The sequence below is a fragment of the Panthera tigris genome, chromosome A3 (assembly GCF_018350195.1).
Source record: "Panthera tigris isolate Pti1 chromosome A3, P.tigris_Pti1_mat1.1, whole genome shotgun sequence".
NCBI classification, from domain to species: domain Eukaryota; kingdom Metazoa; phylum Chordata; class Mammalia; order Carnivora; family Felidae; genus Panthera; species Panthera tigris.
Window position 1 is genome coordinate 131,752,008 of NC_056662.1, and position 27,664 is coordinate 131,779,671.

Below are 27,664 nucleotides of genomic sequence, written 5' to 3' on the forward strand. Positions count from 1 at the left end.
AGCCGAGTGCGGAGCGCCGCGGGCAGCCACGGGGGGCTCTCAGGGGCCAACAGACAACTCCAAGGATTCCGTTTATTTGATCATTTTAATACAGGAAATGCCAGACCAATCAACGGGAGGACAGCCCTTGCACAGACGCCTGTGTTCACTACGTGGACGGGAGGGTCTCCACAGCACGGGGGCACGCATGCATTTCCTCTGACACGGGCGGATGGAGAGCGCATAAATACCACAAGATAACCAGGTTCGGGGCCGGGCGCGGGGGGCGGGAGGGGGGGAGACCACAGGCCACGAGGGAACCACGCTTCACAGGCAACGGAGGCATGAAATACGGGACCTACACGGGACATTGCCCCTCACCACGGGCATAATTTATATATCAAAAGAAAGGAGGCCATAGTATGCGTACGTGCGAGCAGCTCTGATCGGAGGCCACGGACGAGCGAGGTGGAGCCATGCACGGGGGAGGGCTTGCCCGTCTCCTCTCCCTCCGTTCTTGTCCCCGGCTTTCCCACGGTCACCCGCGATCGCGAGATGGATGAGCCCGCCTTGTCTCCATCTTGGGAAGTCCCATCAGTGTCCTCAGCCGCGTGCCCTGGGCTCCCTGGGGCGGGGAGGCACCCCGGAATCGAGAACTATGAGCCCCGCGTGTAAACACCTGCCCGGGCGGCGCCCTGGGGGCCGGGCCGGGGCAGGAGGAGGCCGGGGGGAGGGGGGAGGCGCAGCCGCCAGGCCGGGCAGGTGCCGCGTGTCGCCCGGGGCCCCGGCCGGGGGAGCAGGAGTGGTGGAGGAGAGGCATCCACTTTTGCAAGCAAAGCTGAAACGGCGAGGCAGAGCCTGTGTTTCTCTGCAACCTTCCGGACGCCGGGTCCCTCAGAACTGACTGGCGCTGCTGGGGTCACACTGTAACAAGCGGACGATGGAGGGGTCGCTCTTGGCACCTTTAATGAACTCTTCCAGGGACAGTTTGCCTGTGGGACGGCAGAGAGGAGATACGGGGAGGGGGTGAGCCAGTGCCCAGTGCCCCTCGCGCTTCCAGAGGTCACGGAGACGGCTCCCGGGTCCGGGACGCCCCCTCTGGTCTAAGTCTCGCACCTTCTCGAAGCGGGGCCCAAGGGAGGCTCCGCTCCCTTCGCAGGCGCTCCTGGAAACTCCCGTTTTGCTGTCACCGCTCGCTGCAAAGCACGGGGCAGCTTAAGGGGCATATCCAGTAAGACGGGAGCTGTGGCTTGTGGGGCAATTTAAATCCTTTTAGCAGTCACCCCAGGCTTTACGTAAGCAAGCCGTGAGCTGTGCAGAAAGAACACGGTCTCCGCCTCTCACCCATAACTACTTCAGAGCCGAGGGGAGCGCGGCTGGGTGGGTGGGTGGGTGGAGGGCAGCCGGGCGTCCCCGGGCACTGCCCGGCCTCCGCTTGGCTGGCAGACCGGCTGGTTGCTGCTGTACTGTCACCCTTTGGGCTGGGGGACTCGAGGAGACCCGCCTTGCCGAGCGTCCAGCCGGCCCTCCCCCACCCTCTGTCCCTCCCGCACCGCCGAACCTGCCACTGTTGGGACGAAGAGATAGGAAGGTGGGTTTGACAACCTCAGTGAGTTCTGGAGAAACCGTGACCCACACGGTCACTGCCCCCCTCTCCCAGGACGCACACGGGCAAGGACGTCGGGGGGAAGCTGGCTGTGCTCTGCCGGCTGATGCTTGGGCAGTCTGCGGCTGTGAGGCCGTGATATGTACCCCGCAGGACAGCAGTAAAGGGAGTAAGGAGCTCGTGGCCCGTGCCATGCCACCACGGGCAGGGATCTCCAGCCCCGACCTGACCCAGAGGACACACTCCGCGAGCAGCTTCCAGGAAGCCAAGTGAGGGGTCCGGAGGCGAGGATCCAGCCTCCCAGGCCGAGACCACCTGCCAGCCCCCTGCCGGAGAGGAACGCCCCCTCTTGCGGGTCCCCAGTAGGGGGCAGGCAGACAGGCCCCTTGGGGAGACTAACCAGCCTCTAGGCTCCAGGCTGGGCTGGGAAGCACCCCCTTCAGAGGAGGAGAAACCGTCCAGGACCCTCTGCTTGCACGGAGGACGACTGTGTTTTCTTACTCTCCTGATGGCTGGTGGGGACTTTTACCGGCCACTCCCCCACCATCTGATGGCTCCGGGGTGGGGGTGGGGGGACGGGGAAGCTTCTAAAAGCACAGCCCCTTCCTCCTGGCAGACAGCAGGGCGGGTGAGGGGCTGAGGGGAGCCCTCGGGGGCTCTGGGGGTTCCTGAGCATGATCTGCGTCTCTGGGTCCGTCCGGCAGTGGTCGGGGTGCTCCTGGCACGCGGCCAGTCTCCGTTCACACGTATGGCTGGGCGGGGGGTGTGGACAAGACAGGGTGGTGCTGGAGAAAACCCATGGGCACCACTGACCCCTGGGGTGGCCAGAAAATAAGACAGAGTGCAGGGCCCCCCAGCTCAAGGGCTGGGCACCCCTGCTTTCGCCCTGATCCCTCCAACACCCACTCTTCCTTCCCTCCCCAGGCCCCAGGGACAGACGGACAGGGGCTCACAGAGGTGCCCGGCCCCACGGTGCAGGGACTCAGGTTCACCAACAAGCAGGGAAGGCGCACGGTGCGGGCCCAGCTGGGCCCGGAACGGGTGCGTGGGTCCCGGCAGGGGAGAGGGGCCCAAGGGCGACACTAAGAGCTTCCTGGGCATCGTCCCATTGAATTCTCACCGCCGCCCGAGCCTGAATTTATCAACCCCATTTCCCAGAGGAGAAAACCAAGGCTCGGGCGAGCCAAGACTCCGTGCAGGTCTGTGGGCATCTGGAGCCTGTGCCTTGCTACCCTGGAGGGTGAAAGACGGGTTTTAAGGGAGCCCAAGGGCAATGCCAGACACAAGGCGGTCTTGTTTGACATGTGGACGCGTTTGGGAAACTTCCCTTGCTGTCCGATGTGTCCAGGGTGCTCTCTGCCGCCTGCGTTCACACCGTAAACGTCATGCCTGGGCTGGCTCAGTCCTCGGACTCATGTGCCAAAAGCGCTTGAGAGTTTACCGAGCACTTCTTCACGCATTCACTGAATTCACTTCACGCATTTAACCTCCAGGATGACAGGGCCGGCAAGAGGCACGGACCCGCCCTTGCAGGGCTACCTCCCCCTGCATGGATCCTACCGAGCCTCAGTGCTGAGGCAGAGGACGACACACGGAGCATGTCCTCCGCGTACGGCCACCACCACTGCCCATCTGTCCCCACCAGTCCTGCTGCAGTATGGCCCCAGGGACCCTGCCACGGCTGTTGCAGGCCACGGGGCACCGGGGAGCCTGGCAGCGCAGGATGACAGCAAAGCAAAGGTTTCCCACCATCCGGGCCCCTTGATGCACCTGCCCCCCGGGTGCCTCCCCCTCCCTGGGACACGCCGATGGGGCTGACGGTCTCCCTCATTTTAGAAGTGAGGGCGCTATGGCTCAGGGGCGGGGGATAGGACATGCCTTGAGGACAGAGCCAGGATGCAGGACCGGGTCTCTCTGACTCTGAATCCTGCCTCTTCCCTCAGTACAGCTGCACGAGGCCAGGGGTGGGCTGGGAGAGGCCCGGGAAGCCGCAGAAGGGGCCAACCACATCTTTGCCCTCAGCTGCCCTGCACAGACACATGCGCACACACACACACACCCACTCCTTACCGTCATTGTTGGTGTCCATCTGCCGGAAGATCTTGTCCGTTCGTTTCTCCGGGGTGGACTCGTCCTCGGGCATTTTCATCACAGAGGACACCATCTTGTATATAGCCTGCAAAGAGATACGGGGAAGATGTGCTCGGAGATTCTGGAATGTTTCTGGGCAGATGGGGCCGGCGTGAGCTTCCACGCAGCTCACGGCAAGGCGCGAAGAGGTCGGGATGTAGCAGCTTTCGGGACCCTTCCTCAGCTTTCCAGAGGAACGTTTCTAGAATGTTCCACGGTGACTATCGCAGAAGGCATGCTGAGCAAAGGAAGCCAGACCCATTTATGTGAAGTTCAAGGGCAGGCAAAACAACTCCACAGTGACAGGGGGCTGAGACTGGGGGGCTGTCTAGGGTGGGAGGTGGGACAGTGCCCGGGGAGGCCCTTGAGGGAGCCTTCCGGGGGGCTGGGAACTCACCTCTGTAACTCACCGAGGGTGGTGGGCACACAGACATATATGTACACGATCCACATGCTGCACAGAAAGCTGTGAGCATCCTACTGTGTGTCATACCTCAGTCTAGAACAGGAAAGATTTAGTCCCTGAAACTCATAGGGAGAAAACCAGCCCCAGAAAGGGGCAGCAGTGAGGTGACACGGGTCTCTCCAGAAGGATAGAAGACCTTCTCTTTAGAGCACTGCCATCCGCGGGCTCACCACCACCACGGGCCATCCCTGTGTGTCTCTGTCCCGGGGGCCCAGCCTGGACACGCGTCCCCGTGCCGTGGTGGGCACAGGCGTGCGTGTGGAGGGGCCACGAGGAGGCCAGCGACCATCAGAGTAACATGCAAGGAGGAAGGGGCTTCCGTGCAAGTGGCCTGACTGATACCCCCATTCCTGAAACAACAGACCAAGAACAGCAAAAGTCTGAGACTTATTATAACTTAAAAGCAGGGCATTAAAAACACAAAAACAAAACCCAAAAAAGAATGGTCCTGAGTGAGTTTTCCCATATGTATTATGTTCCCCTGCTCCTTGCTGCCTCTCTGTTTTCAGGGCAGGGGTAGGCCTGGCCTGGTCCCGTCTCCCACCAGCCTCACGGCCCAGGTGAGCTGTGCCACACGGGTGTGCATCTTCCTGAGACGGGACACCCTCCTGGGCCCGGGCCACCCCTCCTGCCCAAGTGCAGAGCCAAAGGCAGTACCAAGCCCCTCCAAGGACTTCTTAGGTAGGCTTCTGAAGGACTTAAAACAACAGTCCATTCTGGGGCAGCTGGGAGGCTCACCCGGTTAAGCATCCGACTTCAGCTCAGGTCAGGATCTCGAAGCTCATGGGTTCCAGCCCCTCGTCGGGCCCTGTTCTGACAGCTCAGAGCCTGGAGCCTGCTTCAGATTCTGCGTCTCCCTCGCTCTCTGCCCCTCCCCTGCTCACACTCTGTCTCCCTCTCTCTCTCTCTCAAAAATAAATAAACATGAAAAAAAATTTTTTTTTCTTAAATTCAAAACACCAGTCCGTTCTGCGAAAGATGGAGGGATGGGTATCCCACCTGGCAAGCTGAGGAGCTATGCGAGGGGACAGGGGAAGGGCAAGCCTGGTTGCAAAAGGGCTGACGGGTAGGGCGGGATGAAGACATTCCGGGGAGACAGATTTCTTACTTCTCCCACCCCTTATAGCTACGGACCGGAAACGACGAATGGACCACAGAGTTCCCCAAACCTGTGTCGATTTATTCTTTGTGAAGACCACCTATTTGAGAAATGGGTGAAGACCACCTATTGAGAAACAGGCCACCCGTGGCCGGTTTGATGCTCTTTGCTCAAGACTTCGTTCCTGAGCTAAGAAGCTGCTTCCTTCCATGTAGAGAACGCCTCTTCTGGGGAATTCTAGAACCGGCTCCCCCAGGCTCCAGGAGAGGGGACACAGGGGGGGCACCAGGAAGGAGCAGCTCTGGGGTCCCTCTGGCGAAGTGAACAAAACTTGGTTTCTTTCTGGAAAACAGCCTCACCTGCCAGAGCTCCTGACAGGCGCGAAGGTGAGGCGAGAAGGTCTCATGAAGAGGTGTTCCTCCTGCGTCTGACTTATTCCGGGGCCACTAACGCTTCCGTTCAGCTTTACAACTGCGCGTTCCCGGGGACATTACAAGCTGCCGGCTGCATTCTCGAATACAGGGATTCGAAAAGGTCTCCTAGCAGGTGCCTTCCGCAAGTATCAAGGGACCCCTCAATTGTAATTTTCAGCTCTGTTCTTTCTTAGGGCATCACCTCTCCGAGCCTCAGATTTTGTGAAATGCAGAGAAGGGCGCTGGCGCACAGGGTCGTGAAGAAACAGATCAGAGCCCTTAGGCCCCGGGCCTGACGCATACAAGCAACTGATCGAGAAACCCGGGCTCTTATCATTCCTATTGCAAGGCCCCGCCGGGTTAGGTGACAGCCGGGCACCTTCAAAAGCGCACGGTACGGGGTGGGGGAGGGGGCGCCCCGGCCGAGAATGACCCGACGCCGCGGCGACCGCCACACGCGTGGGGGCGGGCCCGGCGTGGCGCGGAGCCGTACCTGCACGATCTCCAGCATCTCGCTGCGGCTGATGTAGCCGTTGCCGTCCAGGTCGTACATGCTGAAGGCCCACTTGAGCTTCTGCTCCAGCTTGCCCCGCGAGGTGACGCTCAGCGCGATGATGAACTCCCGGAAGTCGATGGTGCCGTCCCCGTTGGTGTCGAAGGTGCGGAAGACGTGCTCGGCGAACTTGGAGGCGTCGCCGTAGGGGAAGAAGTTGGCGTAGATCTTCTTGAACTCGTCCACGGTCAGGTGGCCGGTGGGGCAGTCCTTGAGGAAGCCCTTGTACCACTCCTGCAGCTCGTGGTCGGTGAACTCCGTGTTCTCACGCAGGTCCTGCAGCACCTCGGGCCGCAGCTTGCTGTTCTGTTTGCCCATGGTGGCCGGCGGCTACACCTGCAAGACAGGGCCATCAGCCGGGGGCACCCGGGGCCCGTCCCCCCCCTCCCCCGCCCCTGCCCGCCGCCTGCAGCCACCGTGGGGCGGCCGAGAAACTCCCCCTGCGTGTCGCGCACGGAGGGCTGGAGAGGCCACCGCCGTGCGAGGGAGGTCTCGGCCCGTCTAGGACACCCTGCAGGAAGGTGGACCCTGAGTCCCGCACCCCTGGCAAAGCCGAGCTGCCCCATGCTTGCAGCGAAAGACACATTCTGACTTCCGGAATGTGGAAATGACTCTGTGTGTGTGTGTGTGTGTGTGTAGGGGGGGATCGCAACTTAAAATCAGCGGAATGAGGTGCCTATCAGGTGTCCACTGGGTCTGTACAAGAGTTGAGGATTCAGTCCTCACCCTCCTGACGAAGGTCCTGCCATGTGGAGCGCACCCCCGGACCCCGGGGTCTGAATAGTTCTTTCTTTCCTCTCTCAGGCACCACCTTCCGGCTTTCCCCTCAGAACAGGTGTCCAGAAACTTTTCAGGAGTCCCCTCTCTGTTTTGCCTCTGAGAAACTCCCGGGGACGGGGGGCGGGCGGCGGGGTGGAACTAGAAGGGGCCCGGGACAGTCCTCGATTCTCAAATGTCACCCGTAAGCGACCAGGCACCCGTGGGAGCACAGAACCTGCTCCCCCCAGCGGTTTCCCACCCAGCCTGCACAGAAGACCGGTCCTGGGGTGGTGTCACTATTAGACACGGACACAGCTGTCACCTCACGGCCTCATTTTATTTGCTGCCTCTGGCAGTAACACACGAACATGGGTTCATCATTTTTCGAGCACGAAGGAAAACACAGTGAGAGGAAGATGTCTCCTGCCCCAGTCCCAGAGGGGACCACTCTGAACGGCTTGTGTGTTTGTAAGCTCTGAACAGTATGCACCGAATCCCCATCAGGAAGGGGAACAGATGTGGTTCATCTCGTCTCCCCGGCATTTCCTCCTTCGTCCCCTCCTGGGCTTTATTGGTTTTATGACACATATCCCTGTTTTTACTTGTTATCTTTATAACTCTAAATTATACACTTCAAGTTCCCTTCCTAATTCCTATGGAGGGCGGTTTGGCAATGTCTTTCAAAATTGCAAACGCCCAGCTATCCCATTTTGAGGAACGTCGCTAAAGACACTTCGACCTGTGCGAACAGCCCGTGCACGCTGCTGCTTCCTGAGCCGCTGTCTGTAATAATAACGCAGGCCTCCGTCATCACGTACCGAGAAGCAGCGATCAAGATGCATTAAAAAACAATTTTTTTTAATGTTTATTTATTTTTGAAACAGAGAGAGACAGGGAGTGAGCGGGGCAAGGGGCAGAGAGAGAGGGAGACACAGAATCCAAAGCAGGCTCCAGGCTCCGAGCTGTCAGCCCAGAGCCCGACGTGGGCTCAAATTCACAAACCATGAGATCGTGACCTGAGCCGAAGTCGGACGCTTAACTGACTGAGCTGCCCAGGAGCCCCTCAAGATGCATTTTTAAGTGAAAGGAGAAAGTTCAGAGCAGCTACGTAGTTTGCTACCATTTGTGAAAAAAGAAAACACTATTTGTGTGCATATTTCTGTGTCTGGGAGGACCTATTTAGGACATAACACTGGCCAGAGAGAGACGGCTGACGGCCAAGAGCCGGACGGGGAGTTTTTACCGTAAATCCTTTTGCAGAAATTTTAAAATGCCAAACTCTGTGTATGTATTTTCTATCCGAAAGCTAAATATACAAAAATAAAAATAACCAAACCTCTATTTCTTGGTCAAGCACCTTGACTCTTGGTTCTCTCTCCATAAGATCAAGCTATCAGTCCCGCCGCTCCTTCCGTCCTTATCAGCTTCTGTCGTGGGCACTGGTATTTTGACAGAGTCAGGGTTTACAGTCTCTTTCTGTTTTCTTACCTATAGGTTGGCCCTAAACAGTGGACACCAGCAAGTGCCTGAGTAAGTTGGCTGTCAGCTTCCTGGTTAGGAGAGGCGATGTCAAGGGCAGGACCAAGGCAGGGGGATCTGCTTCTGCCCCACCCGAGTCCACCATGAGGTCACCTCGCCAACTGCAGTGTGTTCTAGAACGAGGCCACAGGGTCCAGATGGGGGATCTCCCGTGCCTCCACTGGCCAGCTCTCTGACCCACCCCAGGGATTGGGGTGGCGTGGGCCTCCTAGCACGCTCTGGGAGGCCCCCCAAAAGTTCGGGTGCTAACATATAGCTGATTCAACTTCCGGTCCTTTTGGAAATTCAGATGTTTTCCACGACCACTGTGGTTGCTACGTTAAAAAAAAAACAAAAAAGTGAAAATCGAAACATCAGACACCAAAATGTCTGGCAGAAGAAGACAGACAATCAAGACACCCGTTAACATCTCTGTCCTGTTGGAAAAAGCTCTAAGCCAGCTTTGGAGATGTGGGCTCCCTCTGGATTCTGCGTTTTTTACGATCGCTCTCGGGGCCCCAGCCAGACGAGCTCCCGGGTCCTTCCAGGTGTCACCCTGGAGGGCCTGATGACGGCACACCAGGATGGCTCTGTGCCCAGAGAGCCCTGCCGGGCGGGCAGGGCCCCGTGCCCCAGAACTGTGAGCGCAGGATGCCCAGGACGGCTCAGCGTGGCAGGTCTGTCTCCTCAGGCGCCCTCACGTTATGGTTGACTCCCCCAACAAAACAAACAAACCAAAAAAGATGTTGAGGTTTTAAGCCCTAGGACCTGTGACTATAACATTATTTGGAAACGGGGATGTAGGAAGTTAGGATGAGGTTATTGGGGTGTCCTTAGAAAAAGGTGACAGTTGGGTACAGACAGTACAGAAGGAAGCCACGTGGAGAAGACAGAGCCATCCACAAGCCCAGGAACACCGGAGGTTTCCAGAAGCCAGAACAGATGCTTCCCTACAGCCTTCAGAGGCCCCTGCCCACACCTTGACTCCCAGCCTCCAGGGCTGTGAGGGAATACGTTCCTGCTGTTTAAGCTGCCTGGTCTGTGGGACCTTGTTAGGGCAGCCTGAGCTGACAGACACCGGGGGGGGGGTGCGCATGTGCATGGCTCTGCTGGGTCAGGCGCCCCTCAGCCCCACAGATGAAGCCCCTTGCCCACCAGACCCAAGGATGGGAGCTGAGGGCACAGGAGAAGCCGCCTGGGCCTCGGGCCAGGTGCCCATCCTTCTCTGCCCGTCCATCTGTCCATCCACGGGCTCGCCTGGCACTCCAAGGCGGGGACCAGATCCAGGCAGCCCCGGGTGTGACCCCGACACCCGTCCCCTGAGGCTGGCCCCCTCACTGAGGCGCCTCTTGCCCAAGCCAGCCTCCTGGGTGCCGTGTTCTCGCACACGCACGTGCACACACACGGGGGGAACTCGAGTCCGGGAGGCCCCTGGTGCCGCGTGGGGGCCCCCGAGGGTGACTCTGATGAAGCTACACCAGCCACCGAGCGGGCAAACCAGGCAGCAGGCAGGGCCCTCTGGAGCTCAGAGCCGTGGACGCCCTCTGTGCTGTCCCCAGCGAATTCTCCCTGCTCCCGTCAGGATCCCTTTAGTAACCTGCTCACCGCACGCCTGCCTCTGTCCATTCTGTTTGTTTTTTTAATTAAAAAAAATTTTTTTTAACGTTTATTTATTTTTGAGACAGAGAGAGACAGGGCATGAAGGGGGGAGGGTCAGAGAGAGAGAGGGAGACCCAGAATCCGAAGCAGGCTCCGGGCTCCGAGCTGTCAGCACAGAGCCCGACGCGGGGCTCGAACCCACAGACCGCGAGATCGTGACCTGAGCCAAAGTCGGCCGCTTAACCGACTGAGCCGCCCAGGCGCCCCTGTCCATTCTGTTTAAACAGCCTCCCGGCCTCCTCCATATCCTGTCACTCAGGACTTCTGAACGGCAAACTCTGGACTGCAGAACTTTTAGGCCGGTGGCCCGGCAGGTCGCCTGCGACTCCCAGGGTGGGGTGACTCACTGTGTGGCTTCTCCAAGGCAGCCCCACCTCTCTGTGTCTGCAGAGCAAGGAGGTGGGTGACGGGCCTCGGAGCAGCACCCGACCCAGGGCTCCCAGCCGTGACCTATTCCCCACCCCACCCCACCCCCCGCCCCGGCCAAGACTTCACACACTTCCGGCCCGGTGTTACCTGTGCTTGAAAAAGGGCTCATCTTCCATTTCCCTCATCAGTTCAGCTGCTGTTAAACCCCTCATCTTTTTCATGCTCCTCGTAAACTGGGGAGGTCTCCCGGCCAGCGTCCGGAGGGTAGAGAACACGGGCCTCCCCCCCAACGCGCACAGCGGGCGGCACCTCGGGTGGCTTCGTCTGCACCTGCTTCCCTCGCTTCCCCCGCCCCTGACATCCTCACGGGGGACGGCGTAATGCGGTGTGTGGCCAGGGAGGACCAGCGCGAGCAGGACGGGACAGCCGCTGCTCTAGACCCGCGTGACCCGAATTCACCTGGGAATGTGACTGTATTCCGAGACCGGGCCTTTAAGAGATAATTAAGGTAAAATGAGGTCACTGGGGTGCGTCCTAATCCAATCTGCCCGGTGTCCTTAGAAGAGGGGCTTGGGACACAGACGGAGGGAAGGCCGCGTGAGGTCACAGCAAGACAGCCGTCTCCAAGCCAAGGGGAGGCCTCGGAAGGAACCGAACCTGCTGACGCCTTGATCTCAGACCTCTGGCCTCTGGGGCCGTGAGAAAATCAATTCCTGCTCTGGAAGCTGCCGGTCCTTGTTACTTTGTTGCAAAAGCCCTGGGACACTAAGACAGCTGTCCCTGGGCACTGACCTGAGCGACAACAGTGGGGCAGAACCCCGTGCCGGGCACCGTGCGGTTCCCCCAACCTCACTCCTGAGCACCAGCAGCAGGGACAACCAGAAGGTCCATGGACTGTGGGACAATTGGCTTACTGTCAGGCCCTTCGCGTAGATCAGTCCCACCTTACCAGCGGGGAACCAGCCCTAGAGGCCCGGGAGGCGAAGGCAGCACTCGGCCCAGGCCCCACATCTTGCTGAGGGCAGCCCGGGGGAGGTGGGTCCACGTGGCCCCGCAGGGCAACACGGTCACAAACAGCCACCTTGGGTCGTTAATGGCACATCCTTTGCCCTGATTAGCAACCCTGCCCTTTTCACCAGGGAAACAAGCGGGCTTCTGTGAAGTGCTAGGCTCTGAGGGCTCAGGATTGGTCCCTTTAGGACCCACTCACCTCCCTGAACACCAAATCGCCCCTCCGAACAATGCTATCAGTTTGCCTCAGAACGCGTGTGTGATGTATACACTCACAGACCCCACAGAAATGCCAAATTCCTCGCACCTCCTCTGCCCGAGGTAACAGGTGTTTATGGAGAGGAAGGTACCAGATCCGGGAGAGGGACGAGGCCGGTCAACCCAAAGCTAGAAGGTCACAGGCAGAGGGCACGGTAATGTGCCTGGGGAGCAACTTCGTGCTTGGCCAGACCCTTCCCCAGTGTGTCACCTTCGGGTGACACACAAGACTGAGAATCCGGACTCCCAGCCCCTCCCTCTCCATGGGCTTCCTGAGTATCACGACAGTGTGGTGTGAGGGGGCCTCCTTCCCAGGACTAGGGCTCCTTCCCGCTCTGATAGTCTAAGACCCCTGGGTCTAGAGGTCCAGGCCGAAGATTCCTATGCCTGGAGCTGAGGTAGGGAAGGCTCTCCTCCCAAGAGGTGACCCTCTCTGAAGAAAGGCATTGAGTCCGGGAAGGTGGTACAGGATTCCCTGGAAGAATCTGGAAACGTGTGGTCTACAGATCTGTGTGCCTCACCACACCCCACACCGTGTCCTGAGCCATTTAATTGTGGGGATGCTTGCCCACACGTGTCCACCAGCCGGTGCTCTGCTCCCCCAAATCCCAAGCCCAGGAGTGCAGGCCGCCCCGGCTCTCAGCCTGTTCTCGGGGCCTGGTGCCAGGCTGGGTGCACGGGGGGGGGGGGGGGTGTGTGTGCGTGCGGTCTGTTCCAGCCCATCCGGCCCTCTGAATGTGCACCCTGGTTCTCAGCGCTCTGGGCTGCTTATGGCACAGGCACCTATGGATGGGGCACAAGATGTAACGTGACGGGGTGGGGGGATGCTCCAGGGAGGAATCACTCCTTTTCCATGGAGGGGACAAGACAGTTTGCCTAGGAAGACAGCACGTAGAATCAAAACTTAGGCCACCTCGGGGCACCTGCGTGGCTCAGTCAGTTAAGCGGCCGACTCTTGATTTCGGCTCAGGTCATGACCTGACGGTTCGTGAGTTCAAGCCCCGTATCGGGCTCTGCACTCACAGCGAGGAACCCGCTTTGGATCCTCTGTCTCCTTCTCTCTGCCCTTCCCCTGCTTGCATTCTCCTCTCTCTCTCTCTCTCAAAAATAAATAAATGTAAACAAACTCAGGCCACCTCTAGGGAGCACACACCAGACACTAGGGCACTGGGAAGGTGGGGGTCATGCTTGGCCAGGCCGGGAGAAGGCAACGTCATCTCCGGTCTTAGAGACAAAGAAGTGAGGCTTCCACGGGGCACGTGCTTGTCTGTGACCTTCCCCTTTCATTGCCCAGGTCTATGGGCGGTGATGGAGGCCGCCACGGTGCCCCCAGCTGGCATCCACTCCGCCATGAAGTAAGCCCATGAATACGAAATAAATCTCCCCGTGCACTGCCAGTCCCTCACTGGACCGGATCACATGTGCTTACCAAAGACTCGGACGAAACGGTTAATACCAAGAGCCTCGTTTTAGCTCTCTCCTGGAGGCTCTCAGCCCAAAGCAAGCGGCCTCGCAGGGACGAGGGACAGCGGAACCCTGCATGCACGGTGACCTCTCTCTTACTAATTAAGCCAAGGCACCAACCTTATTGACGACTGGCCGGCTGGAAAGACAGATGACAAAAAGCCAGCGTTTCTGCAAAGACAAAGCCATCACCCCCATTTCCCAGCAGCAACGTCCCCTCCCTCCCCCGGCCCCGGTGGCCAGGCAAACAAACACCCAACCCTCATCGGTAGACCAGAAAATCTCACTCTCCTCTCCACTGACGGATGGGGTGAAGAACGGACGTGCCAGGAAGGGTGATCAATTTGGGATCAGAGCCACCTCTCACTTGGCTTGAAAAGCCTCGTGGCCACGCAGGGCTTGGATCAGACAGGCAACGGCCTTTCGAGCATGTCAAAGATGACATTTTAATTCACAGTAATGAAGGAACGGGGAGGGGGTTAATGTAGTGCTTACGCCCATCTCTCTGGCTCTCGGTGACTCTGTTATTGTTTTTAATGTGCTAAATTAAAAAAAAAAAAAAAGCACGCATGTAGCTGGGCAACCCTAGGAAAATATTTAACCCCAAGTAGGTCCTGCCAGCAAATTAAAGCCTTTTTAATGGCAGAGTTCTACCAACCGCCTGGTGAGGCTCTTGGGAACCAAGGGCTCGAATGTGCCATTAATCACAGCTCCACGCTGGCTGGTGGCGTGGGTCACATTTCATCCATTGCTTTAAAATGCTTTCAAGTGAGATCTCCAGAGCTCACTGGGCCACGCAGATTTACAAACACTTGGAGAGAGACAGACGGGGAAAGGCTGGAGGAACCAAGTCCTTACAAAAGGCCAACGCTCCGGGTGAGGCTGGGAGGGCGTCTGCTGTGAATCTGAACTTCAAGGGACCAGAGGGCTTTTGGGGATGACTGCTTCCTCTGTCTGGGGTAGAGCAGGAAAGCAGGGGCTGGAGGGACAAGCAGAAAACAGGCGATTTGTGCCGTTTCCCATGCAGCATAAGACCTGGTTCTTTCTCCTGGTGACCCATTAACAAACGGACTAATGCCGAGAATCCGTCCTTCTTGTCTCCAAGTAAGCGGGTCAGAGGCAAGCCGCATGCAGCCTTGGTTTCTAGCGCAGCTGCTCTGGGGAGGGGCCAGTCCTGTCCCAAGGGGTCTGTGACCGCTGTCAGAACCAAAGCAAGGGAGCGGCGCGCTTTGGGGCGGCTCAGGCTGCAACGCGGCTGGGCGGACGCTAGAGGGCGCAGGCAGGCAGGATCCTCGGACCGAAATGGAGACCCCGCCTTCCCGACCCCGCCCCCCACACCACCAAGCCACCTCCACGTCGCGGAGGGGTCTCAGTCTCTCTGTCTATAAGCTAGACACGTCCAACAAAGTAACCACCAGCCACGTGTGCCTATTGAGCACGTCAGATGTGGCCCGTCTGAATTCGTATATGTGCCCTAAGAGTATCAAATACACACTGGGTTCTGACAATACATAAAAAATAATGTAAACTATCTCAGAGTCATTTTTCTATCCCGATTACATGTGGAATGATAAACGATACCGTCTGAGATATCGTGAGTCAAATGAGTCATGTTGGTAACGTGAATCTCATCTGTTCCTTTTTACCTTTTTAACGTGGCCTACCAGGAAAGTTAACATTACATATGAATGCGGCCGATTCTGTATTTCTAGTGGCTGCCAGCACTCGGTAGCTCCTTGGGACAGTAGATCTGGGGCCACCAAACAAGAACCCTTGAAGCCCGTTAGCACCCTGTTTACAGGCCCGTTGCAAACTGCCACCCAGCTGGGAGGGGTCTGTTTGTTTCACTCCTAGGTGCCCACAAAAGAAAGGGTGCCCACGGCATTCACATCTCATTCACAAGGACACAAGTGAGTCCCACAAGTTTCAAGACCTCTGCTAGAGGCCAGCTGCAATGACGGCCTACCTAGGTCCTTAAGGTGACGGAGCGGCAGAAAGGGGGTGGTCCTCCTCCACTTCTGGGAGAACAGAAGCCCCTGGGCGACATCTGGGGGAAGAGGCGGTCAGTGACAGACACCCTTGGGAGCGGACAGTTAACAGGGCGTGCCCAGATCCAGATTGAGCTCACTGACTTCCAGGAGCTCATTTTCAGAGGGACTTCCTGAAAACCTGCTGCATCCAGTTTTACCGGCTGGATGGGCTCCAGACCCGTGACCTTGATTGAGAACTGAACTTGATTGAGAACCAAAAACCCTCCTGACTTCTGTACCCATCGCCAGCAGCTTAACTCCCCAGGACTTCCTAAAGCTTTAAAATAAAAGGAGGGAAGGAGGGAGCTGGCCAAGGCAGAGAACTCCCCTTCCGGTCCCGAACCTTCCTTTCCACTTAGCCGAGATTGGAATGCCCTAAGTGAGGGCTGGGAGACGGCGCAGGGTGGGGGGGGGGGGGGGGGGGGGGGAGAAATGGGGGAAAGGAGAGAAAAATCCCCAAGAGAATGTTCTGTCCCTCGAAGAAGCTGCTAATGCCAACAAGAAGAGGAACTGTGTGTGTCCCTCCCTATATACCGTGTGCCTCCGAAAACACTGCTTCATGGCCTCGGCTGCCCAGCAAACTCCTACTCAACCAGCAAAGCCCAACTCAGACGCTCCTTATTCAGGGATGTATGTCCTGGGCCCCGAAAATTGCTCTTCCCTCTGACCCCCTTCCCATTTTTTAACCCGTTTCTAATATGACCTCAGCTTGTGTAACACCGTTTCCTTGTGTCCTTCCTTCATTAGATTGTGAGCTTATTGAGGAAAGAGAATAAATACTTCGTTCATGCCAAACCATGTTCTGGCCCCAAGGCCTTTGCCTTTGCTGTTCCCTACACCTGGTCTCAAGGCGCACCCCCTCAACGTCCACGTCTTTGCATCTTCTTGGGGGTGCCTCCTCCAAGGAACCCATCTCAAATACATTGGCCCCCCCCCCACCCCCTGTTCTGTTGCCCAGAACAGGGCCTGGCACACGACTGGTGCTCAATAAATAGATTTGAAATAATGGTTATGTGTCGTTCCAAGGGCCTGGCACGATGCCCGAGTGAATGAGCCGACGAGTGAGTGAATGGGCTTCTTCTAGGACCCTCTTGCTCTAACATTTTGTGACTTCGCCAGCATCCGGGACTCGGGAAGGAACGTATCGTGGAACAGGATGGCAAAGGGCTCTCTCGCGTAGGCCTCAAGCTCCAAGAAGGGGCATTCCATAATTCAGACTTGGTATCTTGGAAAGTTCCATTTACTGGCACAGGCACAGCCACAGCACAGTAGAGGGCCCGCCTTGGCTGTGTCCGGCCAGGGGCTCCCTTCACCAACCCGGTGCCCATCTCCTCCCTCCCCCGTGAACATGCCCCCAGCTCGGTAGGTGGCCCAAGAGAACAATCCTCCCCCTTGTAGAATCTGCTAACAACAGGAAAAGAACTCTAGGCAGGATCCAAAACAAGACTGAAAGCCAAAACTGCCACGTATGACCATCCCTGTGTGAGCTTTGAGGCTTATGGGGACAGACCGCTCACCGCCGGGCTGGCGTGGGCGGTGAAATTTCTGGATTGGTTCCCTCACCCCGGCAAACGTTTCCGTTTCCCCTCTGTGCCAGGTGTCGGAACACCAGGGCGGACAACACCCCCCAGGAGGGAAACGGATCCTAGGGGGCAGTGTCCGCACACCCGGGTCAGCGGCACAGCTCTTGGGAGGCAGAGGGCGCCCTGGGCCAGGCCCAGTCTCCGCGCGCTCCTCTGTCCACGGGACCAGAATGCCCGGTGGGAGGTGGCCGCGCACAAAAGGGCCACGCCGGGCAGCAGGTGCGCAGAAAACAGCCAGCCTGGGCTCCTGCCGGGCTCCCCTGCCTCCCTTACGGCCTCCGCTGTTCCCATAACTTCTCGGGGCCTCAGTTTCCTGAGGAACAGTCCGTACCTGCTGCTGTGGTAGCCGTGAAGATAACGGGAAACTGAAGGGTGTAAAAGGACCGACAACTGGAAAGCATCCGACAAATACCGGGAGGTAACGTCACAGCTTGGAGGAGAAAAGAAACGGGTGACGCACTTAATGAGCTTAATGGCAGTATCGAACAGAACCGGGCTGGAGGCCGAGGCCAAGGCCGGCCGGGGCTCGTGGGCGGCCTGCACTTCTTACGGCCACTTCTCGCCCGCGGGCCCAGCACCGAGCATGAAAACCCGGGATCCCAGCGGCCCAGACACAACCGGTGCGGGTCCGGGTCAGTGAAATTCCACCTCCTGTTCTTCAGAGAAAATGAGAAGAAAAGGACAGAAGAAAAGGACAGGCCTATGATGGCAGGGCAGAGCCCCAGTGGGGGCTGCTCCTTCCCTGCCGGCCGTGGGACACTGTGAGCCCCCCGGGGGGAGGGGGAGCCCCTGAGGGAGAGGCTGGGCTCTTCTCTACGGGCCAGATGTCTCCCGGGGACTCAGTTGTGACTTCTGCCTGGTTCGGGCCCGTGGTGCATGGAGGAGACGGTTTCTGCACAGGACGCGCCCCTCAAGGACGGGGAAGCAGCAGGTGCGGAAGGAGAGTTCTGGAATTCGCCCAGAGCAAGCCCCAGTGTTCCGAGGAGGCTGGGCGGCTCAGATCTGCACAGGACAGGTGTGCACTCACAACACATCCCCACACCGCACCCCTCCACACCCCACGGCGCATACATTATGTATATACCACGCCCCACGCCCATACTGGTGTGCCCCCCCCCCCCCCCCCCCACTGATTGTGCAAAGCCTCAGTCTGTTCGCCGGCTCCCAGTGGAGGAGAACACAGGCCTGGTGGGGCAGGGGTGGGGGGTGCTGACGACGGCCTTTCCAGCACATCAGTGTTTGGGACCACGAGGGCTTCCCTCCTGGGCTCGTTCTTATCTTAGAGAAAAGAGCATGGGCTGCGTTTACCATTCACTCACTCACTCCCTCCACCACGTCTGGACCCTCACCCGGTTTAGACTGCACACCGGGACCTCACTGCACACGGGAACCTGAGGACATCAACAGGGAGCCGCCGTGAGCCTCCCGGGAAGAACATGCCGGAGCCGTGCTCTGCCAGGGCAGGCTGGGGACAGGCCTGTAGAGCCGTGAGGCCCCTTCTTGAGCAGTGACATAATAACCATATAACATATGGCACCAATAACATCACAGTACTGAACAGTGCAGAACAATATGGAACCAATGGATAGATTAACAAAGGTAGGGTGTGGGGAGGTGGGGCAGCTCGGGGGCAGAAGCAAAAAAATGCCATCAAATCCTAGGAATTCAGACTAATGACTCGAAGGGCAGTTCAAATTTGTCAAGTCCGGGTCAAAAAATGTCTGAAAAGGTGCCTCTGAATTCGTTTTCAGGAAAAGGGTAAGGCCCGACCCAGCGCTGTGAGGGAGGCAAGCCGGCATGTGTATGAGCAGAGAAGTTAATTGTTATTAGCACAGCGCTCACTCCCAGCCTCGGAGTGGAGTCAGAGGCCCGGAAGGTCATGTGTCTCACAGCCTTGCTTTCCTGTCTGGGAATCAGGACTTTGGGCTGTGTGGACCCCGAGGCATGTTTGAGCCCCAGTGGACGCGTTTGCAGCAGCTGGGAAGTCCGCTCGCTTCGCTGGGATGTAGGTCCCTCCCCACGGCAGAGCTCCTGGGGACACGGCTGCCACCAAATGCTGGTTTGGTACCACTCGGGGCTCAGCTCACTAAACCAAAAATTTTTTTCTTTTTCTTTCTTCTTTCTTTTTTTTTTTTTTGTTTTTAAACTTGGAAGGAATCTGCCAGTGAATCATCATCTCATATGCTATTTGATCCGTGTTTAATGTCTTTGGGAAGAAATAAAAACAGTAAGTCATTCTCAACATCAATGGCATCAGCCCGGCTCACACACGAGGCTCACAAATGGTGACGGGCCGGCTGCCCCTCGGTGGCCACGGTGGCTGCAGCCTTTGGTTGTCATTGGAGAGCGTGTGTATAATCAGGAGTGCAGACAGCTCACAGAAGCTGCCCTTTGCCATTTTTACTCTTTAAAAGAAAAGTTTTTTTTTTTTAGATTTATTCACTTTTGAGAGAGAGAGAGAGAGGGAGACAGAGCATAAGCAGGGGAGGGGCGGAGAGAGAGAGGGAGACACAGAATCCGAAGCAGGCTCCAGGCTCCGAGCTGTCAGCACCGAGCCTGACGCAGGGCTTGAACTCAGGGACTATGAGATCACGACCTGAGCTGAAGTCAGATGCTCAACCGACAGCCACCCAGGCGCCCCTGCCGGTTTTACTCCTTAAATCACAGCACCAGAAGCCATAGATTCGGCAGGGAGAGTTGAGACCAAGGTACAAACTCACACACAGCCAGTGTCGATCAGCCTGCATTCACAGGGCACGTAGCAGGTGAAAAACACAGCGCTACGTGCTGGGGATACGCAGAAGGAGAAGATGCTTTCGTGCTGCTTATTGTCTGGTTGGGAAGGCAAGGCACGAATGCCTTCCCTCTTTTCTAGGCCGAGTCAGCTCCTACACTAGCCGGACACCGAGCTCCCGTGCCGGCCGGATAAGGGGGCGCAGAAGAAGGCAGCGTTCGGGGAGGAATCGACAGACTTGAGCGTTCGGGCTGCGGCCCGCGTCCTTTCCTGCCCTCGACCCCCGGGGACACAGCGTTGAATTCCATTCACCCAGGGCACGGCTGGGAATAAGCCCACAACCGATTAGCACGGTGCGTAAAACACAGGAAGGACACGGTGCTCGGCACTTGGGGAGAAGAAGCAAGTCAGGGAGGGAGGTCAGAAGGTCCGGCTGACACCGCGCCCCCGCCCCCCCCAGGTCCTCCCCAGGCCCAGCCCTTCCACAGTGATCTGCGGCCCACGGAGCCCATCATCCTGGCATTCCAGGCTTCCAAATTTCCCGTCCGTGACTTTCCGACCCAGATAGTCTCTAACTTCAGAGAAAGAGCCAGTCTCCTGGACACGCTATGAGGCCCCAGGCACAGCCACCAGAGCAAACCTTTGTTAGTATGTTCCCAGGGTGTCCTTCTCAGCTAGAAACCTGCACATACGGCCTGTCAGGTCCAGGAATGTCAAGGGGGCCACAGGACAGAACACGTGCAGTCTGGGCTGATCCGGAAATCCGGGCCTTGGGAAGAGAGGATCGGTGCGGGCCGCCCTGAGATGCCTGTGTCGCAGAGAAGGGAGGCCCTGTGTGGGCTCGGACCGGGCTCAGGGGGCCCCAGCCCAGGTGCCAGCAAGCAGCGAGATCGTGGGGACATGGCTCGATCACCCATCCATTCATTCACTGCGGAGGCTCCCTCTGTGTCCCGCCCTTTGGGCGCTGAGCACAGACTCACTGGCAGGGACGGCCCCCTTCCCACTTGTCTCTGCCTTTCATCTCCACGACACAACGAGAGACCTACCCGCGGCAGAGGCTCAGAGATGCCGACGGGCAGTGAGTTCCTGCCCGGTGCTGGCAGTGCTGATTCGGGCCAGGACAACAGCCGCCCCCATCACACCCCCCGCCCCCGCCGCCCCCATCAGAATGCCAAGCCAAGTCTGCAGGCTCACGGTGTGTGTGTGTGTGTGTGTGTGTGTGTGTGTGCAGGTGCATGCCCACATGCACATTTGCCTGGCATTTGCCCACAACGCTTGTCATGCAGGGTCTGCCTCTGTGGTTGAGGGGTGAAGGGGACGCCCACGGGAAGTGATATTGCAAAGTCATCCCAAATCCCTGCAAAAATAACCCTCAACTGGCAACACAGGAAGGATTTCCCCTTTCCTAGCGTCCTGCCTCCAAACTGCAGCGGCCGCTACCTCAGAAAGGCCTGGAGAACGGCTCTCCGTGGGACCCAGCTGGAACCCGCAGACTAGGCAACACTTTAGGGGGGCGACAAGCCCAACACCCAGAGGGGAGGTTAGCCCGGGATCACGCTCTCCCGTCCTCTTCTGCAAAATCCCAAATCTCCATGCCCCAGGTAACCTAACATCTTCCAGAAGAACTGTGGTGAACCAAATCTCTGTGAGCAGCAACCATGAAATTTTCGCGGGGGCGGGGAGGGGGGGGCCGTATCACTACACTACTTAAAGGACAAACTGCTTCCTTATTATGATATTTGTTACGGTGATCTGTGATCACTGATTACAACTCCCTGAAAGCTTAGAGGATGATTAGCATTTTTTTAGCAATATTTTCTTGTTTTTTTTTTTTGTTTTGTTTTGTTTTGGTTTTTTTTAGAGAGGTAGAGAGAGCATCTCCAGCAGGCTCTGTGCTGATAGCAGAGCTCACGCAGGGCTCAATCTCACGACCCGTGAGATCATGACCTGAGCTGAAATCAAGAGTCGGATACTTAACCGACTGAGTCACCCAGGGGCTCCAGTAATGAAGTATTCTTTTAATTTTTTTGAACGTTTATTTATTTCTGAAAGAGAAAGAGAGCAAATGGCGGAGGGTCAGAGAGAGAGCGAGACACAGAATCCGAAGCAGGCCCCAGGCTCTGAGCTGTCAGCACAGAGCCCGATGCGGGGCTCGAACTCACAGACCTCGAGATCATGACCTGAGCCGAAGTCGGACGCTTCACCGACTGAGCCACCCAGGTGCCCCGGTATTTTTAAATTAAGGTATATACACTGGTGGGTTTTTTTAGACCTGATGCTATTTCACACTCAGTAGACTACAGTATTGTATAAACATAACTTTTATATGCACTGGGAAACCACAACATTCATTGACTCGCTTTATTGGGATATTTGCCTTACTGCGGTGCTCTGGAACCAAATCTGCAGGGTCTCCGAGGCGTGCCTGCACACAGAGCCAGATTTTCCCCCTCCCATCTTGCAGCTCCCATAGAGCTGAGGAAGGAAGGAGGAGAAGCTGGTGAAGGCAGCACCTTCCACACTAATCTATCCCCCGAGGCAGAGGCCCCACCTGGGGCTCCGGTCCCAACCCCGGAAGCACGGTCCCAATCCCTGGGAACACGGTCCCAACCCCCAGGAGCATGGTCCCAACCCTGGGAGCACGTTCACAAGGGGGAACAGGACGGATGAGAGAAGGAAGGGCAGGGTGGTGGGAGAAACACTCCTCCCTCAGGAAGACCAAGGCAGGGGGCACACCCCCAACATCCACACAAGAGAGGCGGAGCACCCCCCACCCGGGGGATGCGGGCTTCCTCGGGGGACAGTCAGCAAGGAGAAGTGCGGGGGTGTCTGGGCCTGGTCTGAAAGCGACAACGTTTGGGGGGTGCTGGGAGTCTGCCGGTCTGACCTGCTAACGCTCACGTCCGCTCAAAGGGAAGCAGCAGCCTGGCACCTGCCTCCCGGCCTTGCTGCCCCCTCGGGCACGCCGGCTCTCGTGCTGGGCACCCAGCAACCTTAAGGGGCTTTATTAGGGTGGAAATACGCACACTTCAATAGGTCTGGGGTCCAAATCTTAGCCTCACGGCTGAGCGTTAAAGGGGATTCCTTCTGGGTGGGAAGGTGAGAATTACATGCTTCTAGGATCTAGAAGGTGGGCTCTCCCGGGCCGGGCCTGGCCCCTCCCCCGTGCTGCCTCCTTCTGTCTTTGGCAACAGACCCCACACCCCTGGCCTCAACTGGTGCTCACAGCACTGGGGTGGGCAGGGCAGGGCAGGGCCGATGACTAATGACAGTCACTGTCATAATTACCAGAAGCCGGGGAGGAGGAAGAGGAAGAAGGGCTGTGAGGCAGCTGAGGCTCCCCGCCAACCCCCACCCCCGCCGGCCTCCACTCTTACAACCACCCCAAGAGGGAGGTGTGAGTAATCCTCTTACAGAGGAGACTTGGACTTGGGGAGGCTGTTAAGTGCACCCAGTAGGATCTGGAGGACACAAACCCAAAGCCAGAGGCCTTTCTCCCACTCACCACCTACTTCCTCACTTGGGAACAGAGCCGAACACGGAGCCCGGCAAGAGCGACAGACGCCACAGCAGAGGCAGCGGGGTCCTGGGCCCTCAGGAGGGCTTGTTCAGTGCCCAGCCAGCACCTCCTGGCAGGGGAGCCAACAGGTGGCACAGGAGCCCTCCAGAGTGCCTCTAGAGGACAGAGGACAGGTAACAGGTGCAGCCCTGGGGTCAGAACGGCATTCGAACATTACAGGCATTTTGCTTCCCCGGGATCCTGCCTAGAACCCAAAGCAGGCGGTGGCCTGAGATGGGGCCAGGAGGGTGGTGGATTCAAAGAGACCAAGAGTTGGCAGGTCATGCTAATTACTGTGGACTTGACCCCTTGACTGAGGGGAGAGCAGCTGGGCTCCGGGTCTGGGGGGCCGGGCCTGGTCAGGGCTTTGCCGTGCTGGCGGACAAGAGGATCACGGGGCTGTGAGCGAGAAAGGGGTTCCCGTGGTCAGTCTTTTGGGGAGGCGGGAAGGGCGGCAGAGTGGAGGGGCTGGGGGAAGTCCACGAGAGGGCAGAGAAAAGCCTGGAAGGACGCAGGTGGGGCCAGAGAAGGGGGCAGCGTTTGCACCAAGCTTTCAGAGGCCCCAGTGAGACCATGGGGAGGGCTGGGGGCGAAGGGAGGTGGGGGTGGGGAGGCTCGGCCCCGGGGCCCTGGGAAGGCAGCTCTTTCCCCTCTGTGGGAGGGGGAGGTGGGCAGGACCTAGGAGGTGGGAGCTTTCGGGAACGCCCTATTCCCATCACTGGATACATTCCCAAATCAAAGCACCCGAGGTCAAAGGACCTACGAGAAAGACGGGCCAGCTTAGGGCGAGAGCCGAGCTGATCACGGGACCTGGGTGGGTTCTTTCCATCTCAGAGCCTCAGGTTCCTGACCACCTCAGGTGTCCTGGGCAGGCTGTCCCCTGCTCCCCGACTTCTGGTCTTCCCTGCCCTTCCCACTGAGCTGGGTGAAATCCCCGTCGGCCAGCCGCAGGCAGGACCCCACAGAGTGGTAGAACCCCCCCCCTCCCCGCCCGCCAGTCCTCACCTGCTTCCAGACCCACGTGGCCTCCCAAAGTGACTTACCCAAGGCCAAGCGGAGGCGGAGACAGCCGGGACCAGAAACTCCGGGGGCTGGTTCCACGTCCTTGTCCGGGCCGCTAGACCATGCCCTGGAAGGGAGGAACAACAGGTCACTTAGGGTGCAGACACCCCTGGCCCAGAGCCCACTGCCTTTCCAGTTGCTTCGGTGCACTTACCGGGGGGAACTATAGCCTTTGCAAGCCCCACACTAAGCACAGGAAAGCCCTGGGTTCCTGGGAGCCACTGAGGCCAGGGGCCATGAGCACTGGGAGGGAGGAAAGTCCCCACGATACTGATGGGACGAGTCTCCCAGTGGGATCCCGGCCACCCCTTGGGTGAGGTCACCGGCTATCACAAGCTGGTGCAAATGTGGGGTGTGGCCCTTGGCCACGGCCTCTGTGGTCTGCACACCCGGGGCTCGGGCTCTGGCTGCATCACTGAGTCACTGCGGCCCGTCACCACGCCGCCTGCGGCCCGACCCGACGCTCTGGCCCACAGGGTCACCGTAAGGGCCCTGAGGGCTGTGCACGGGGTGGGCTCACGGGGGCTCCACCAGCCAAGCTCCCGTCCTGCACGCAAGAAAGGTCAGATGGCATCGCCAACCTCTAGCCAACGGTTCCCGGAGTCACAGGGTCACGACGGGACGACATGCCCACGCACCACGGGCATCCTGGGTGCCCCGACCCATCCCCGCCTTCAACCACCACCACCACCAGTTTCCGGCACATTCCAAACACCCTGCACGCGTGGCTAACTGACGGCCGACCTCCTCCTTCAGCCCTTTCGGCTGCACCCTGTACAGGAAGATGAAGTGTAATTATAACATCCTCACGGCTACAATCTGCCCGCTGCCAGGTGCCGTACGAAAAGCTTTCTGTGCATCCTCTGTTTGCGCTAACCGATTTAATCCTCCCATCAACCTCTGAGGTGGGCATCTTAGTAACCCTGCGGTACAGATGGGGAAACTGTGGCAGAGCGAGAACGGAGCCCAGGCAGTCCTGGGCTCTCACACCCGGGGCCACACGGCCTCCCCCCCCCCCCCGGCTGGCTCCTTCTCGATCTCCAGTGCCCTCTCCCGCCGTCTCCGCACCTGCCAGCCCATTTGTCTTCCCGATCCAAACACACTTCTCGGCTATTTTCTCAGAACACACGGTCATCTCCTACAATGGTCACCGTTTATACGCCCTCACTGGAGTGGTCCCGAGGACCGGAGCCAAGTAGCTCCTTCACCCCCAGAAAACAGGGCCCCCGGGCCGTGCGGGTACCCGGGGGCGTCCCCTCGCTCCTTTGCTCCTGCGAAATAAAGGGCAGGATCTGCTCCCAATGGACCGTGAGCTCCAGGAGGGCGGGAAGGCACTGTCTTCACTTCTGTGCTGCCAGTACGCAACAGGCGCCCAATAAATAATCGGTGTTTGACCAGTGAGTGCCCCCAAACTCATCACGTGGACATTATTGAAAGCAGAGTGCACTTCGCTCCGTTAAAATTCTACCCTGTCGCAGCACTACAGAACGTACGTGCCGATTACATTATTTAAGTTCAGGGCTGGGATTTAAGACATGGAAGAGAAAAGCCATACAGCGTCTTCCCATCAGAAATTCTCACTGGAAGGTCACTGTGCTTTTAGAGAGCACCACACACACACACACACACACACTCACGGTACTTTGTGTATATACTTTATTTCATTATATAATGTAAATTTGTTAAAAGAGACTTTATTTTTATTTTTTTTATTTTTAAAAACATTTTTTAATGTTTTTTATTTATTTTTGAGACAGAGAGAGACAGAGCATGAAGGGGGGGAGGGGCAGAGAGAGGGAGACACAGAATCTGAAACAGGCTCCAGGCTCTGAGCCATCAGCCCAGAGCCCGACGCGGGGCTCGAACTCACGGACCGCGAGATCGTAACCTGAGCTGAAGTCGGACGCTTAACCAACTGAGCCAGCCAGGCACCCCAAAAGAGACTTTATTTTTAGAGCAGTCTCATGTTCACAGCAAATTGGAGCAGAAAGCACAGAGTTCCGGCACCCCTGTGCCCCCCACGCACAGCCTTCCCCGTGATCAACACGCCCCACTACAGACGGGGGCATGTTTATTACAGATGGTGAACGCACACAAACACACGTTATCACTCCCAATCCATAGTTTGCATTAGGGTTCACTCTTGGTGGTGGACGCTCTGGGGGTCTCGACAAGGATATAATGATGTATATCCACCATTACAGCATCATACAGAGATGTTTTACTGCCCTAAAAGTCCTCTGAGCTTGCCTCGCCCCATATTTTTAAATTCTTTATTTATTTTTGAGATTGAGACAGCGTGTGAGCAGGGAAGGGGCAGAGAAAGAGGGAGACAGAATCCGAAGCAGGCTCCAGGCTCTGAGCTGTCAGCACAGAGCCCGCCGCGGGGCTCGAACCCACGAACCGTGAGATCGTGACCGGAGACGAAGTTGGACGCTCAACCGACTGAGCCACCGAGGCGCCCCACGTCCCATAGTTTTAAAAGACACTTTCAAATCGACGATCTTAGCGAAGTTATCTTGCACTCGGTAAGCCGGCTTTGACACTCAAGGAGGTCAAGCCCCAGATAGGGTCAAAGGTCCTCCCCAAGGTCACCTTTGTGAAACGGCTGGCAGCAGGATGTGCTAGAAGCTTTGTGTCCAGTCATCATTTTATGATCCTGCCCTTTTAACGGTCCTAGCAGGGAAAGCCCATTCGAACCCTCAGTTGACAAGAGGAGCAAACACACTCAGGGACCCTTGGCCACGGTTCCACGAGCCGAAGCAGGATGGCTGCCCAAAACGCCAATCCCTAAACCCATGCTCTGTGCTTTCCAGACGCCCTCATGAATTACAGGGGCTTATAGGAGACTGTGGGAATGCAGTGAGCGAGCGCCCGCCGGTCGGGGGGGGCTCTGGAGCCCGAGTAGGCGCTCCCCCAGCCCACACCCCTCTCCGCGGGACCCTGCCCTCCAGGACACACACCACGGCCACACCGCGTGATCAATGCCACCACACCTCGCCTGGGTGCAGGTCAGCTCACTGTGGGCTACAAAGGCCCCGCCATTTCCAGCCTCCCAGGGTCAGTCCTGAACAGCCAACGCGCTCGGTGACCAGCCCCGTGCCCCGAATGCCAGACGAGAACATCTCCAGTCCACACAGACGCCTTCTACCACAGTTCCTCCTGTCTCACTGGGACACGCGCCAGCTCTCCTGGGGAAAGTACTGGGTGGCAGGAGAGCAGGGAAGAAGTCTGGTCCCGGCGGGCCTCTGCCGCTGAGCGGCCCTGTGACTTGGCCACGCCCTGTCATCTCTGCCATTCCGTTTCCCCAAGCCGTGACAAAGCCTGTGGCCTGCATGCCCTCAGAGGCTGGGCCAGCTCCGACAGCAGGCTTCCCAGCAGAAGGAGGGTCCATGAGTCCAGAGGCCTTGAG

General features: G+C 57.9%; 1 protein-coding gene across 2 annotated transcripts in view; it reads right to left on the minus strand.

Moving 5' to 3' along the window:
- Positions 1–58: 58 nt before the first annotated feature.
- HPCAL1 (hippocalcin like 1) overlaps positions 59–27,664 on the minus strand; it is a 97,896-nt gene continuing 70,290 nt past the window's right edge. The window contains exons 2-5 of one of the 2 annotated variants that reach the window (XM_042982511.1): positions 24,234–24,319; positions 6,187–6,582; positions 3,656–3,761; positions 59–971 (exon numbers count right to left, since the gene is read on the minus strand). In XM_042982511.1, the coding sequence (XP_042838445.1) occupies positions 874–971; positions 3,656–3,761; positions 6,187–6,564 (582 nt within the window). In that variant the 5' untranslated portion in view covers positions 6,565–6,582; positions 24,234–24,319 and the 3' untranslated portion in view covers positions 59–873. Of the gene's footprint in view, positions 972–3,655; positions 3,762–6,186; positions 6,583–17,228; positions 17,305–24,233; positions 24,320–27,664 lie in introns of those variants that run through there. The other variant, XM_042982512.1, reaches the window with a different exon arrangement.